Below are 13,308 nucleotides of genomic sequence, written 5' to 3'. Positions count from 1 at the left end.
ATGCATCACAAAGTCTAATTAAAAAAATATGTCTACGATCCAAATGCATCATATCCAAATCCATTATCAAATTAATATGATTTCTTACTCTTTGCGGCTGTAATTGTGATTCACTACTAGAAAAATGACTTACTATGACAGATTTTTTGTGATAGATAATAAAAACTTAGTTATTTATCAAGAATGTATGATAAACATTTGACAAAGTTTTTATCTATCACAACTACATGATACTTATGTGACAAACTAAATTTCTATCACAAGCTATAATAAAAAAATAATATATTTTATTTATTTTTGATTTATTTTTAATTTATTATTAAGTTGTTCACAAAAGTGACGTCTTTTCAACAAAACAGAATGACGTCAATTCATTAATTTATTACAACAATTGAAAGCTTTTAATTAAACTAAAATCAAAATAGAATTTGCGAAGAGGAAACTACGTCATTTATGAGCTAGACACTTAACTAAAATAATTTCCAAGTGTTCCACAACTTTAATAAATCACATTTCTCGCTGCAAGTGAGAAATCCAAAATAAAAACCCTAAGTCAAAATTTGAGGCTCTTCACTCACTAATAAAGAAGACGAAAATACACCCTTAATCCTTCAAAATCGTTGTTATTTGCCATGTAGAAGTTGATGTTCTCCTCCAAACCCTAAATCCTTTGCTATTGAGTAATCCTTCAAACTCGCCGATCGTTTTTTAAGAAACCTTCACTATCGCTCCTGTTGATGAAGGTAAATAAATTTCGTTCTTCTCTATTCTTTTGTTCCTCAATTGGATTTTTCATAGATTGAGTAATAATAAAGGGAAATTAACTCTCAATTAAATTACTAGGGCTTGGTTGGTTGTAATTTGGGGTTAATTGCAATGGTTTTGTACAATAATTCTTCCAATAAAATTTGATTTAACTTGTTGTGCATTTAGTACAGTAACTTTGGAAAACTTAGGCTCTTCTCTAAGAACTACTGACCCTCCTAAGACGCGTGACTTTCTTAAAAAAAAAAGAACTTTAAAGAACCTCTATTATCGTTATAGCTAACATGTGCCGTTGTTATTAAGTTCATTTCGATACTTGCTGTAAAGGGGGTTAGTTGTTCTATTCTCCCCTGTTTATTTTATACTCTATCATTTTTTTAATTTATGTTTTCTCTTGACAAAGCTTTGTTGAGGTTTATTAAAAAAACTTACATTATGAAATTCTTTTGTTAGTAATTATGGGTTTTTGTTACGTATGTGAAATTCTTCATCATTAATTTTGATTATTGAATTTTGCGATGACTTCTTTTCAGGGGTTAAAACTGTTAGAAAAACACTAGATCAGTTCAGAAAGGACCTATGTAGTCAGGCAAAGGTAGACAGCAAGCCACTGTGGTTTGGCTTCACGACTTTGGTGATAATGGTTCAAGGTAATAATGTTTTTACATTGGTTTGTTTTAGCATCGTCTTTGAAATATTTGATTGCATAAGTTTAAGATAGCTCATGACAACTATTTAATTATCTTTTTCCTATCACTCAAGTTATGTCCTGTCTAAGGGGGTCATTGATATTTATTGAATAGACGGTGACGATACCAGCATTGCACAATGGTAGAATACATCTCTATATCTTTTCTAATTTTATTTTTATGTTGGTTCTGATTTGTTACCAATTAAAATGCTAATGTTTGTTGTTTTGCTAAAAACAATAGGACTGACTGACAAAAACACAAAGCAACTTTACGTTTCAAGTTGACAATAATGTTTTTATTATTCATACTATTATGGATTGAATATTTGTTTACTATTAAGTTTCCTTCAAATTTTTAGATCTTTGACATGAAATTTATTTTTTCTCAACTTATATAGATGATGGATTTTATTATTTTCATTAGAAACTTATCCACTGTTTATGGTTCCAATTGTCCTTACTAAACCAATGACTACATTTAGAGGTTTTCCATTCATTGCCTATAAGAATAGTTGTTCATTCTATTTTCTTGTCTTGGTTTATTTTTAAAATCAAGATATATTTGTATTTTTCAGTTTATCGTAGTTTAACAAGAAAAAAAAATAAAAAATAAATTGTAAACAAACTTATTCTTGGCATTCTTTTAAATCCTTGGACAATGAGCATTCCTTTTAACATATTTGTTGAAAATCTTGCTTTAACAAAAATTCTTCTCTTTGAAACATTAAAGTAAAAATATCTCAAATGCTAATGTGATGTAATCCAGATGAGAATACTAGCCTGCGTCTTCTTTCTTTGAGTTGGATATGGTCAATGTTCACAAGCCTACAAGCATGGAATTAAGGTTGATAGAATGGGGAGATTCTGGTGATTCCAGAATTTTCTAATATTTCCTCTTTTGGATTTTTAGAACTTTTACCTTTCTTTTTATTAGTTTGATTTTGGTGGATTTTGTTTAATTATGTATGGAAAGTTGTTATGTTTTTAGATGTTTTGCATTAATTAATTTGTAGTCTTTGAAATATACTCAATTTGGTGCATAAAGAAATTCAAAATTGAAATCTATAGAAGGCTAGACTAAAAATTCTCTTTTCTTGTATTTGGCATTGCACTTGGTTCAATATTTCTCTTCAGCACGTATTTTGTTGCACAATAGTTTGTTTATACTTAAATCTTTTCTAATTCAACAACTCTTAATGAAGACCTAGTTAATTGTCACTGTTATATTGTTAGATTAAAATCTTATTGACTCCCTTATTAACCAATAGGAATAGGAGAATAATTAGATTAACAAATAGGAGATGCATGCATTGAATGAATATCCTTTTTCCTCTTAATACATCTTTAGGAACAAAAAAAAAAAGTTAATATAAACTGCATGCATTGAAGATGTCCCTTATTTTCCCTTACCTATTTCTCTTTTACAACTCGTGAGGCTTACTGCTTCATTATGTCAATTGTCAAATGTGATTTTTTTTTCCTCTGGGGCTATTTATCTCATTTTTCCTTTTGTATCAAAGCTGATTAAATCAATTACACACTGGTGAACTTTATTGTGAATTTGATTAATTGTATTTGGTCAACATGTTAATTTGTATTTTTTTGGTTAATCTATTTTTCAGATGATGTTGGTGGCTTTCGGGAATTTAATATCAGTGTTTTTTTATGGATTAATTGTTTTTCTAGTGATAAGCTGATGATTGGATATTGTAAAGGATTTATGAGATATGTTATACGATGAATTTTGATGATGCTATTTGTTGGAAGTTTAAAGTGATTGAAATTTTTAGTGTATGGTGCTCTTTGGTATTAGATAGTTTTATGAATTTGAATGTAATTTTATTTTGTGAATTCAAGTTTTAAAATATGGCTTTTGCTATTTCTATTTCAAAATTCCGGAATTTAAATAATGTTAATTACTATTAATATAATTTCAAAATTGAAAATAATAATTTTATTTTTTTAAACCTTAAATCTCTTGACAGAGAATGTGAATCATTAATATATGATAGATTTTGAAGAAACCCACCAAATTCAAAATAATTTAAATTACCCGCTAAAATTTTCAATTAATTCTCGAAAGCTTTGCAAAACGAACATCACTTGGTTCATGACATATGTGTGATGAATATACGCTGTCATAGGAACATGTGATAGATAAAATGTTGTCACAGATTCATGAGAGGGGCTACAATGACAGATGGAAACTCTGTCATAAGAGGGGTCGGATGACAGATATTCTCTGTCATGGTAGCCTTTTTTTTTTCTAGTACTGATTGTCTTTCAGATTGAGTCGCATTTAGTTACTTTGCTACCTGCACATTACCATACGACAAGAAGACAATAAAGTAAGTTATTATAGCTAACACAATAAATAATTTGAAATTTCAAGTTAACATAATGTAAAATAAAGAATATACCTGAGATGAACTTTTTGTAGGGTTCTTAGAAGACCTTTTGTTGTGCCCTACACCACTGCAGTTAGTGCACTTGAAAATTTGCTTATTCTTTTTTTTCCTAAGCAGTTCATTCGGTTCCTTCTTTCTTGCATGTTTTTTCAGCTTGTTAACTTGCACTAGCATTTCTGGTGGATTAATCTCAGGTCCTTGAACACTAGGCCATATTGCTTGATTTGGCAGGGGCTTTATAAACTCCGAATAAGTAATAATATAAGCTCGAACTGTTAGACGTGGATCTACATAATTAGCAGCACATTCACACTTCATTACAATACATGGCATTGCATGCTTACAAGGGATGCTACTAATTTGATATGCCCCGCAACCACATGTTCTTTTATCTAGATCAACTACAAAAGATTCATATGTGACATCGTCAATGACTTCAAAATCATAATCGTCAATCTCTAAAACCTTGCATGTCCTTCCTTCATCCCTATTCACATATAGTTTCTTTTTGACATCAAGGGGTAGTCTACCTTTCCATGTCCTAGCCTCTTTCATTATCTTATATAGTCTCCTCATTACTTTCCTTCTAATGTAATCCATGAGAGTAAGCACTGGACTACCCTTACGCTCTTTTAACCAACCATTCCATAACTTTGTTATATTGTTGGTCACATGATCAGACTTTGCAAGATGATCAGAAGCATGTCTGGCCCACTAAGTTTTGTTAATGTTTGCCAAATATGTGTATGCTTTAACTTTTTTCTTTCTTAATCTTTTCGATGTAGTTATTATATTCATTTTCTTATGTTGTTCTTGCTGCTGACCAAAACAGAGTTCTAAACACTTGTTTAGGCCATTTACTTCTCACATTTGCAAATAAATGCATAGCACAATATCTAACAATAGATCTAGGCTAGAACATTGCCAAACTAGCCAATAAGCCCTGTTTATCTGTCATAAAGGTAACAAAACTATCATATTTAATTTCAAGCCACTTCCTCAAAATGCTAAAGAACCATATTCAGGTCTCTGGACTCTTTGTTTTACAAATGCACACAACATAGGGAAAACACCACTATTTGCATTTAAAGAAATTGCTGACAATATAATTCTACCATAAGGCCCCTTCAAATAACACCCATCAATATAATAAACCACCTGCAACTCTTGATAAACTCATTCTTCAAAGTTAGAAAACTTGGCATAAACCTTTCGAACTTAACTCTGTTAGGTTTACCCTGATCAATACATTGTAGCCTGACAAGTACTCCTGGATTTATTTGTTTCAAGATTGGTTCATAGTTCCTTAGCAACTGATAAGACTCTGAATGACTTCCACTATTTATAATCTTGGCAATCTTTTTAGCTTTGTTAATCTTCTTAATACTACAGTGTAATCCATATTTCTATTCTCATCTCTTTATACATTGCTTTTGGGGGAATTGCAGGATTATTCTGCAATGAGATCTAAAAATAATTGGCAATCCAGTACATGGAAGCCTCTTTTGTCTTAGAGTTTCTATCACATTCATGCTTCTCATTGAGTTGTTGAATTCTAAAAATAGTTCCAAACTTTACCCTAGCTATATAAATGTACTATTTATATGAACTTCTTCTTCAGTCGCACCTATACATCTAGCCTTGAATCTCTTCTTTTCACTCTTAAGTTTAACAATATCAAATCCTTACTCAATTAGATAAATTTTTAACACTCCTTTAAACTCAACCACAGTGTTAAACTCATCTCCAATTAACAATACCAGCTTACCATCTCGACCAACCTTGCTTTTTTGTGTTTCTACAGATTTCATAACCAAACAAATTGTCATATCTTCATCTGATTCAATTACAAATCCTTCATCTCTATCATCATACTTATAATTGGACAAAACCTCATCATTCTCACCATCCCCAGTATCATTTTCACCTTAATCATCTAGATTTGCTCCATCTTCTTGAACATTATGCCTATCCTCTTCAATAAGCACATCATCATCATTGTCATTATTTGCCCAAAATGTTTCATCTTCTACAAATTCAACAACATCATCTTCTTCAACATATAATTGTGTTTAAATTGTTGATAATTCATTTTGACTTTTTTCCAGCTCACCTATTTGCATTAACTCATGGTTATTGGGTTCAAAGTGTTGTTATTATTGGTTGACAGGTTCATTTGGTGGAATTGGGTCCGGTGGTAGGCTTGGAAATTTTGGGGTCAGTTGGTGGGCTTACAAACTTTGGATTAGTGGTGAGTTTCTACTGTTGTGTAGTTTCAGTGGATTGCATATGAGAGGGACAAAACATCTGCAATCAATATTTCATACACACATCAAATGATCATCTTAACCAACAATCCAAAAAAAAACTAACATGGCATAAATTAATTCCATACATTTTTAAACCCAAAAGTAAACAATATTTTTAACCCACTCAATATACAATTCAAATCTCCTTCAAAATTAATAAGCAATAAATAATATAACAACCAGCAAATAAAATAAATGATTGGCTTTATGCACATTAATATTTTAAATTATTTTATATAAAAATAATTTTAAAGGAAAACAAAATTTGTCTACTTTAGAATCTTTTTATTTTCCTTTCACTTGGTCTTCTATTGCCACTGAATCCTAATATCAATACTTAACCCATTTTTCAATGTATGCACAAATCGATCAAAGCATGCAAAGTTAGTGGACAATATTGATCATGAACATTAAAAAAATGTACACATACACACAAAACAAAACCAAAAAACATTTGCCAAAGCCCCTGAAAACCCGCAACCCATTGACGAATTCTTAAGCCATGTGCTTGAAAATTATTGTATTATCATTTACTTAGTTGAAATCATCAAATAAGTAAAAGCAAATAAAGAGAAACTTTATTTTTTCTCACCTTTGCATTACTAGGCAAGTGTTTTGTAAACTTCAATAGGACGTTGGTGATTTTGAAATCCTCCTCCAAAACCATTGATAATTCATACTCTCTATATACTACTTTTAGTTTGATAAGGATTAAAAAAATAATCTAACAAAATTGGTTATTTTTTGTTATGTAGAAGTATGTTGAAGAGGACGATGAATGGTAAAATACGTTTTAATTGGCATAGTAGTGTATAAAATTTTGTTCAATTAAGTTTTGACATGTGGCATTGATTGGATACTTACATGTAATGTCTAATCAATATTTTTAAAATTATAAGTTAACTCAAAGTAAAAGTATTGAAATACCATTTTTCCATTTAAACTAATAATAAAAGTTAACAGAAGGGGTTTGGTGTCATTTATAAAAGATTTGGGGGTCCTCATGGCCATTTCCACAAATTATGGGGATGTAGCTGTCCTTTTTCCTTTATTAAAATGCACAATGTGAATGTCCATTTGTTCAAGCTAAAGGACATCTTCTCAAAATTTACAAAACTAGTTCACTTATCGAAATAAACTAAAACATTATTATTACCTCCAATAATGATAAGGATCCCAATTTAAGTCCCAACTAATGTGGCATTGTCACCTCAGCTATGTCATTAATATTTATTAGTTTAGGATTAATTATAATTTCACCTCTTTATTATATGAATTTTATTTTTTGCCTGCAATAAATCTCAACTTACGATATCCTTAATACTCCCACATAACCTAGCTGCAATTCAGACTTATTCAACAAATAGAACTCTAAGGTTTTTTTTTTTTAATTTCGTTTTAATGATTGAAATGGAAGAACCTGAAAGTATTTTTTTTAGGTAATTTTTTTTTGTTAACGTTATTCATGAATTTCTTAAAGATATGATTTGAAGTTATACACTTGTTAAGAGAACTAGCAAAATGTGTACCTGATAGTATTGATTTTTAGGTAATTTTTTTTGTTGACATTATTTATGAATTTCTTAAAGATATTATTTTAAGTTATATGCTTGTTAATGTATTTCAACTAGACAATCTAATTTCATTTGAATCAGGTTAATAGTGAGAACGAAATAGAAAAAGGGATAAATGTTGAAGAAGAAGTGGAAAAGCCCAAAATTGGAATGATCTATGATACCACTGCTGAGTTGTTTCAATTCTACAAATTGTATGGAAAACTGATGGGGTTTGAAATTATCAAAAGACCTTCACGAAAAGATGACGAATGGGTGTTGAAATTTATGAGTTTCAATTCTTCACGGAATGACAAGTTAAGATGTAAATAAAGGCATGCATTTAAATTGCATCCCACAACAAAAACAAATTGCAAGGTTAAAGTTAGTGCTTCTATGCTTCGTGATGAAAAGTGTAAAGCGAGCTCTATTGTTTATGAGCATAATCATGAGCTTAGCATACTAAACAAAGCTTGGTTTCTTAAAAAAAATAGAAGTATAAGGGCATATTGAAGAGAAAGCTGGAATTAGGAAAAATAAAAAGTTTTATTCTTTAGTTATTGAAGCAGAGGGATATGAGAATTTATCTTTTCAGATAAAGATACCAGAAACTATCTAAATAAAGAAAGATGCTTATGACTTGAAAAATGAGATCCTGCTGCAGTACAAGACTAGTTTTAAAAAATGCAGGCTGATAATCCAAACTTCTTTTACATTTGGTGAAACGAGCCACCTCGAATCCCTAGGGCGAGTCTATCTAATCTCATCAAAATTGGATTGACAATAATCTAATTAGTAAGAATTCTTCCAAAAATTCAGCAAAGTCTCCTTTATAAATATAACACTTCTAGCCTGCAAATATGTAAAACAAGCACTCCCTTAAATAATTCAATATACAACAAACTCCAATGATCAACACCCTCAACCAAAATACTGAGTTTTATCCAAGATATCTCCAGAGTATCAAAATTTATATTATAACTAATATTAACATACATTGGTTTATTCTTAATCTCAAAAGAATAATACAACAAAATTTTACAATCCAAAAAAAAAAAAGATGATTTGGATGTCCTAACAAAAATCATCTATATCTTATAACACTATCATGTGACCAAAATTCAAAATATTTACAGTCTTTGGGTCGATTTGGTGTACCTGCAATCTCTTGTTGGGGGGGGGGGGATATAATAAAATGGGATATGTATAAAACTTAGTGAGCTCAGTGAGTGGATAATAATTTTGAAAATAAATTTTTACTTTTAAAAAAATAATTATATCATTTCTAAATAGGATTTCATCAAATCATATACGAGAAAACATTAATAAATCATTTAACATATAAATCAGATTACTAACCTTGAAGAGCATATATAATATCATATGTATTAACCATGGAAATCATATCACAATATCATATAAAATACACAAATATGAAATCATCACTAAACAAGTACCCAAGGAAATAATCTCGTCGTATCCGGACCTCAACGGATGGGCAATAACCTATTATGTAGGTATCGTCATGCCCCGGAGCTACACGGATAAATAAGGGAGTGTCATCTCACATCCCGTCATATATGTGTATGCATAATCTAGTCCCTAAAGGACAAAAGTGCCCAAACACACTGTCCAAAGCCTCTATGTGTGCTCAGATATGACCAAAGACGTGTATTTCATCTGTATCATATGTATCTGTGTCACTGTTATCATTATATCACATGTATATGCCTCTAAAAGGCAGAAGCGCCCAAACACACGGGCTAAAGCCTCTATGTGTGTTCAGATGGGCCCCAAAGGCCTCATCATAAATGTATCACTGTATCGGGAGAAGGGTATTATCCAATGATTTTGCAAACAACCTTTTATATACATATACATAAACGTATAATCATACTTTAAATCTCATTTCTTTTTCCATTTACATACTTTAAATCCACTTTATTTTTTAAAAACTATTGTCATGCATTTACTCAAAATCGATAATAAAATCATTAATCATACGCATTTTTAATAATAAATAACAACATGTAGATAATAATCCATTTCCCAGAAAATCATTAAATTGAAGTATTAAATACTTATTTATCAAATATGTTGTACTATATCGTAAAATCATAATATATTATGAAAATAGGTTTTGTATATTCCACTTACAGTGACGATGTTCAGATTCGGTTTTCGTCCACGTCCACGGACTGGTTCTTGCTCGCAGATCCTTCCCTATCAAGGAAACAACATAATTATTTTCAGTAAATCAGAGTTAGGACTAAATTTATTCGATAAACTCGAAATGAGCATCTATTAATAATGTACAACTCCAGTGTCAACAAAATTACCAAAATACCCTCACATCCATAAATTATTAAAATACTCTAAAATTGCAAATCACCGAATTATCCTCGGAATCATAATTACAATCAATCCTTGATTTTAAAAATTACTAAAATATATATAGGGTCAACAATTACAAAATTGCCTCAAAATATGAAATTACCGTATTATCATTGACAGTCAACGGTGACCGAAATTCAAGCGGCAGTGACCGAAAAGCTTGGATTAGACACTTCTGGCCAAACTGAATTCAATGGTATCGACAGTGAGCTCCCACGCGTGGCGCCGGCATCGAAATTTAGCTCAACAATCGTAAATCTCTCAATGGCTGATGGACAGCAAATCAGCTCCCCCAGTGGCTGTGGATGGTTTGAAATTGAAGAAGGGGTTGTGGGAAACAAAACTTAGCAGGTGGTGTCACCCAAAACTGGCAAAAATCGTGGCGAAGCAAGTTGGAAAAGTCGTGGGTTTTCAAGCTTTGATTGCTGTCGTTTTAGTTGTTCTTCGGCGGCGATGATGGCTAGGATATGATGGCCGATCTTCAAGCTTCTGATCAATACCTTATTCGGCCAGTCACGTGGCCAGAATTGTGAAATACGATTGGGTCAGTTCTTGGGTTTGGGTCGAGTTTTCTGGGTCGGTTGATAGCTTTCTCTCTCTCTTTCACTTGTGAACCCCTTCAAAAGTTTGCTAAGCTTCCTTTTTTTATTTTATTTTATTTTATTTTATTTTTAACCACCTTTTTTTCACGTATGTTACACTTGGGTATAAATAAAGATTGTTGTTTGTTTAAGAAATATACTTTGAATTGATGTAAGGAGTAAGGCTACAAATAAAGAGTTTGGTAATGTTATCATATTTGACTTGATATATTTAACAAACAAGTATGATATGTCATTTTGTGCCTTTGTTGGGGTTAATCATCATGGTCAGTCAACTTTATTAAAATGAGTTTTAATTTCTAGAGAGATGTTGAGACATATGTATGGCTTTTTAAATCTTGGTTCGCATGTATGGATGATAAGGCTCCAAATGCCATGATCATCGATCAAGATCCAAAAGGGAATTGAAATCATTTTTCCTAATGCACGATATAGGTAGTGCTTGTGACATATAATGAAAAAGTTGCCCGAAAAGTTAAAAGGTTATCAATAAAATGAATCAATTAAGGTTAATTTGCAAAATTTTGTGTATAATTCGACTGTACATTCAGAAGACTATGGATGTTGGTTTACTGTTTGAGCGAGATGATACACTTGGTCAAGGTGTGATTGGGTATGTCGATTCTAATTATGCTGGTGATTTCGACAAACGACGGTCAATCACCGGATATGTATTTACTTTTGTTAGAGGGTCAATCAGTTGGAAATTTACACTATAGTCTACAGTTGCATTGTTGACCACAGAGTCTGAGTACATGTCAATTGCAGAGGCTGTTAAAGAGGTTATTTGGTTATAAGGCTTACTTGAAAACTTAGGATTGGTACAGAAGCACATAAATGTGTATTGCAACAATCAAAGTACTATTCATTTAACAAAGAACCAAGTTTATCATGCACATACAAAGTATATCGACGCACGATTTCACTTTTGTGCAGGAAATTTGTTGATGAAAGGAATATTCTTCTTTAGAAAATCAAGACTGCAAAGAGATCCTGCAGATATGTTGACTAAGGTGGTGACAGTGATCAAGTTTCAGCATTGTCTAAAATTGATTAATATCCCGCAAGTTTTAAATAATGAGAAAAGCAGAGATTGGAGGATGATTTGATATATGGGGGAGTTTAGTATTCAGCTCATATTTGGATAAATTTTTGTCAAGGTGAAAAATTGTTGAAAAGTCAGCATCGAATCCAACTTTTGTTGAGCACATGGATAGCAACGTTTGACTGCAATTGCATGTGCTAGCATGAAATTTCTTACTCTTCACAAAGTGAGCACAAAAGCCATTAAAAATGAAAAATGGCCAAGATTTTTTTTCATGCATTCATATTATAAGCTTTGCCTATAAATAGAGAAGCAGAATGCATTTGTAACCCATCCAAAATTTGTGAGATCTAAGCTCATTCCAAGTGAGTTTTAAAAGAGGATTTCCTTAAGTGCTAAGGGGATCCATTTGGGTGTATTGGGGTTGTGGGTTTCGAGAGTTTTTCCAATTTTGTAAATTCCTATTATTAGTAAAATTATCTTCCAGTCTTTATTCGTAGACGTAGGCTTTACGCCAAACCACATAAATTATTGTGTCCTATTTTCTTTACATTTATTTGTCACATTTATATTTCTTCAAAAGTCGCAGTCACCATAGTATTAGTAATTACCCAACCACACGTTTTTGCAACATCATATGATAAGGTTGAAAAAAAAAACCAAGTAGACTTTAGCTCTTTTAATTATCGGATCCCTTGTATTACTCAATATGCCTTTGAGAAACAATTTCAAGATGCATGTACATCTGTAAAGTTTGAAGAATTTCAGTGAGAGCTAGAAGTTAAAATCTACTATGAATTATCCTATGATAAAGATAATGTTTCAAATTCAGATTTTATAGTAAATGAAGATGTTATAGTTGAAGGGAACCATCATCGTGTCTCTTTTACAGTTTACATTAATGATGCTATTGGTGAAGTTAAATGTAATTGTCGATTATTTGAGTTTAAAGGAATATTATGTTGGCATATACTTGTTGTGCTTATTCACAAAAGAATTTTCTATGTTCCTACACGATATATTTTAAGGCGATGAAGGAAGGATATTAAATGATGTCACACTAAGGTGAAGGTAAGTTACAATAACTAAAGCACTAATGGTGCGTTTACTTCATGGGAATGAGAATGAGGTGGAATGAGAATGGGCTGGGAATGAGAATGAGGAATGGAAATAAGATTTCAATGTTTACTTGGCAAAAATAAATAGGAATGAGAATGTGCTGGAATGCCATTGATGTATTTACTTAGCAAAATAAATGAGAATGAGGAATGAGATTGAGAATCAATTTACCAAAATACCCATAGTATTAATAATTAATAAAAATAATTAATTTATCATTATTAACAATATTATCATTATTGTTTTTGTTGTCATTATTATTATTATTATTATTAAAAATAATATTAACAATAATTAATAATAACTAAAATAATAAAGTTAATAAAATTTAATAATAATAATAATATTATTATTAAAATTTATTAACTTTATTATTTTTGTTATTATTAATTATTGTTAATATTATTTTTATTAATATTATC

At 30.9% G+C, this 13,308-nt stretch overlaps 1 protein-coding gene and 1 long non-coding RNA gene across 2 annotated transcripts; one reads left to right on the top strand and one right to left on the bottom strand.

Annotated features, from left to right (window-relative positions):
* The first annotated feature begins 452 nt into the window (after positions 1-452).
* On the top strand, positions 453-3,207 carry LOC112101107. Its single transcript, XR_002907167.1, has 3 exons — positions 453-743; positions 1,299-1,415; positions 3,079-3,207. It is a non-coding gene; the product is annotated as an uncharacterized LOC112101107 (long non-coding RNA).
* Positions 3,208-3,759: 552 nt separating this feature from the next.
* On the bottom strand, positions 3,760-4,419 carry LOC112100971. Its single transcript, XM_024190848.1, has 2 exons — positions 3,877-4,419; positions 3,760-3,771 (listed from the first exon to the last, which is right to left on the bottom strand). Exons 1-2 carry the CDS (start codon positions 4,417-4,419, stop codon positions 3,760-3,762), a joined length of 555 nt encoding a protein of 184 aa, XP_024046616.1.
* Between the last annotated feature and the right edge of the window lie 8,889 nt (positions 4,420-13,308).

The sequence above is a fragment of the Citrus clementina genome, unplaced genomic scaffold, assembly GCF_000493195.1.
Source record: "Citrus clementina cultivar Clemenules unplaced genomic scaffold, Citrus_clementina_v1.0 scaffold_2, whole genome shotgun sequence".
Lineage (NCBI taxonomy): Eukaryota > Viridiplantae > Streptophyta > Magnoliopsida > Sapindales > Rutaceae > Citrus > Citrus x clementina.
Note: the sequence above shows the minus strand (reverse complement) of the source record. Positions and strands in the feature narration are given on the sequence as shown.

Coding starts and splice junctions, on each gene's coding strand:
- LOC112100971 (XM_024190848.1), bottom strand. CDS start 4,419: ATGAAAGAGGCTAGGACATGGAAAGGTAGACTACCCCTTGATGTCAAA.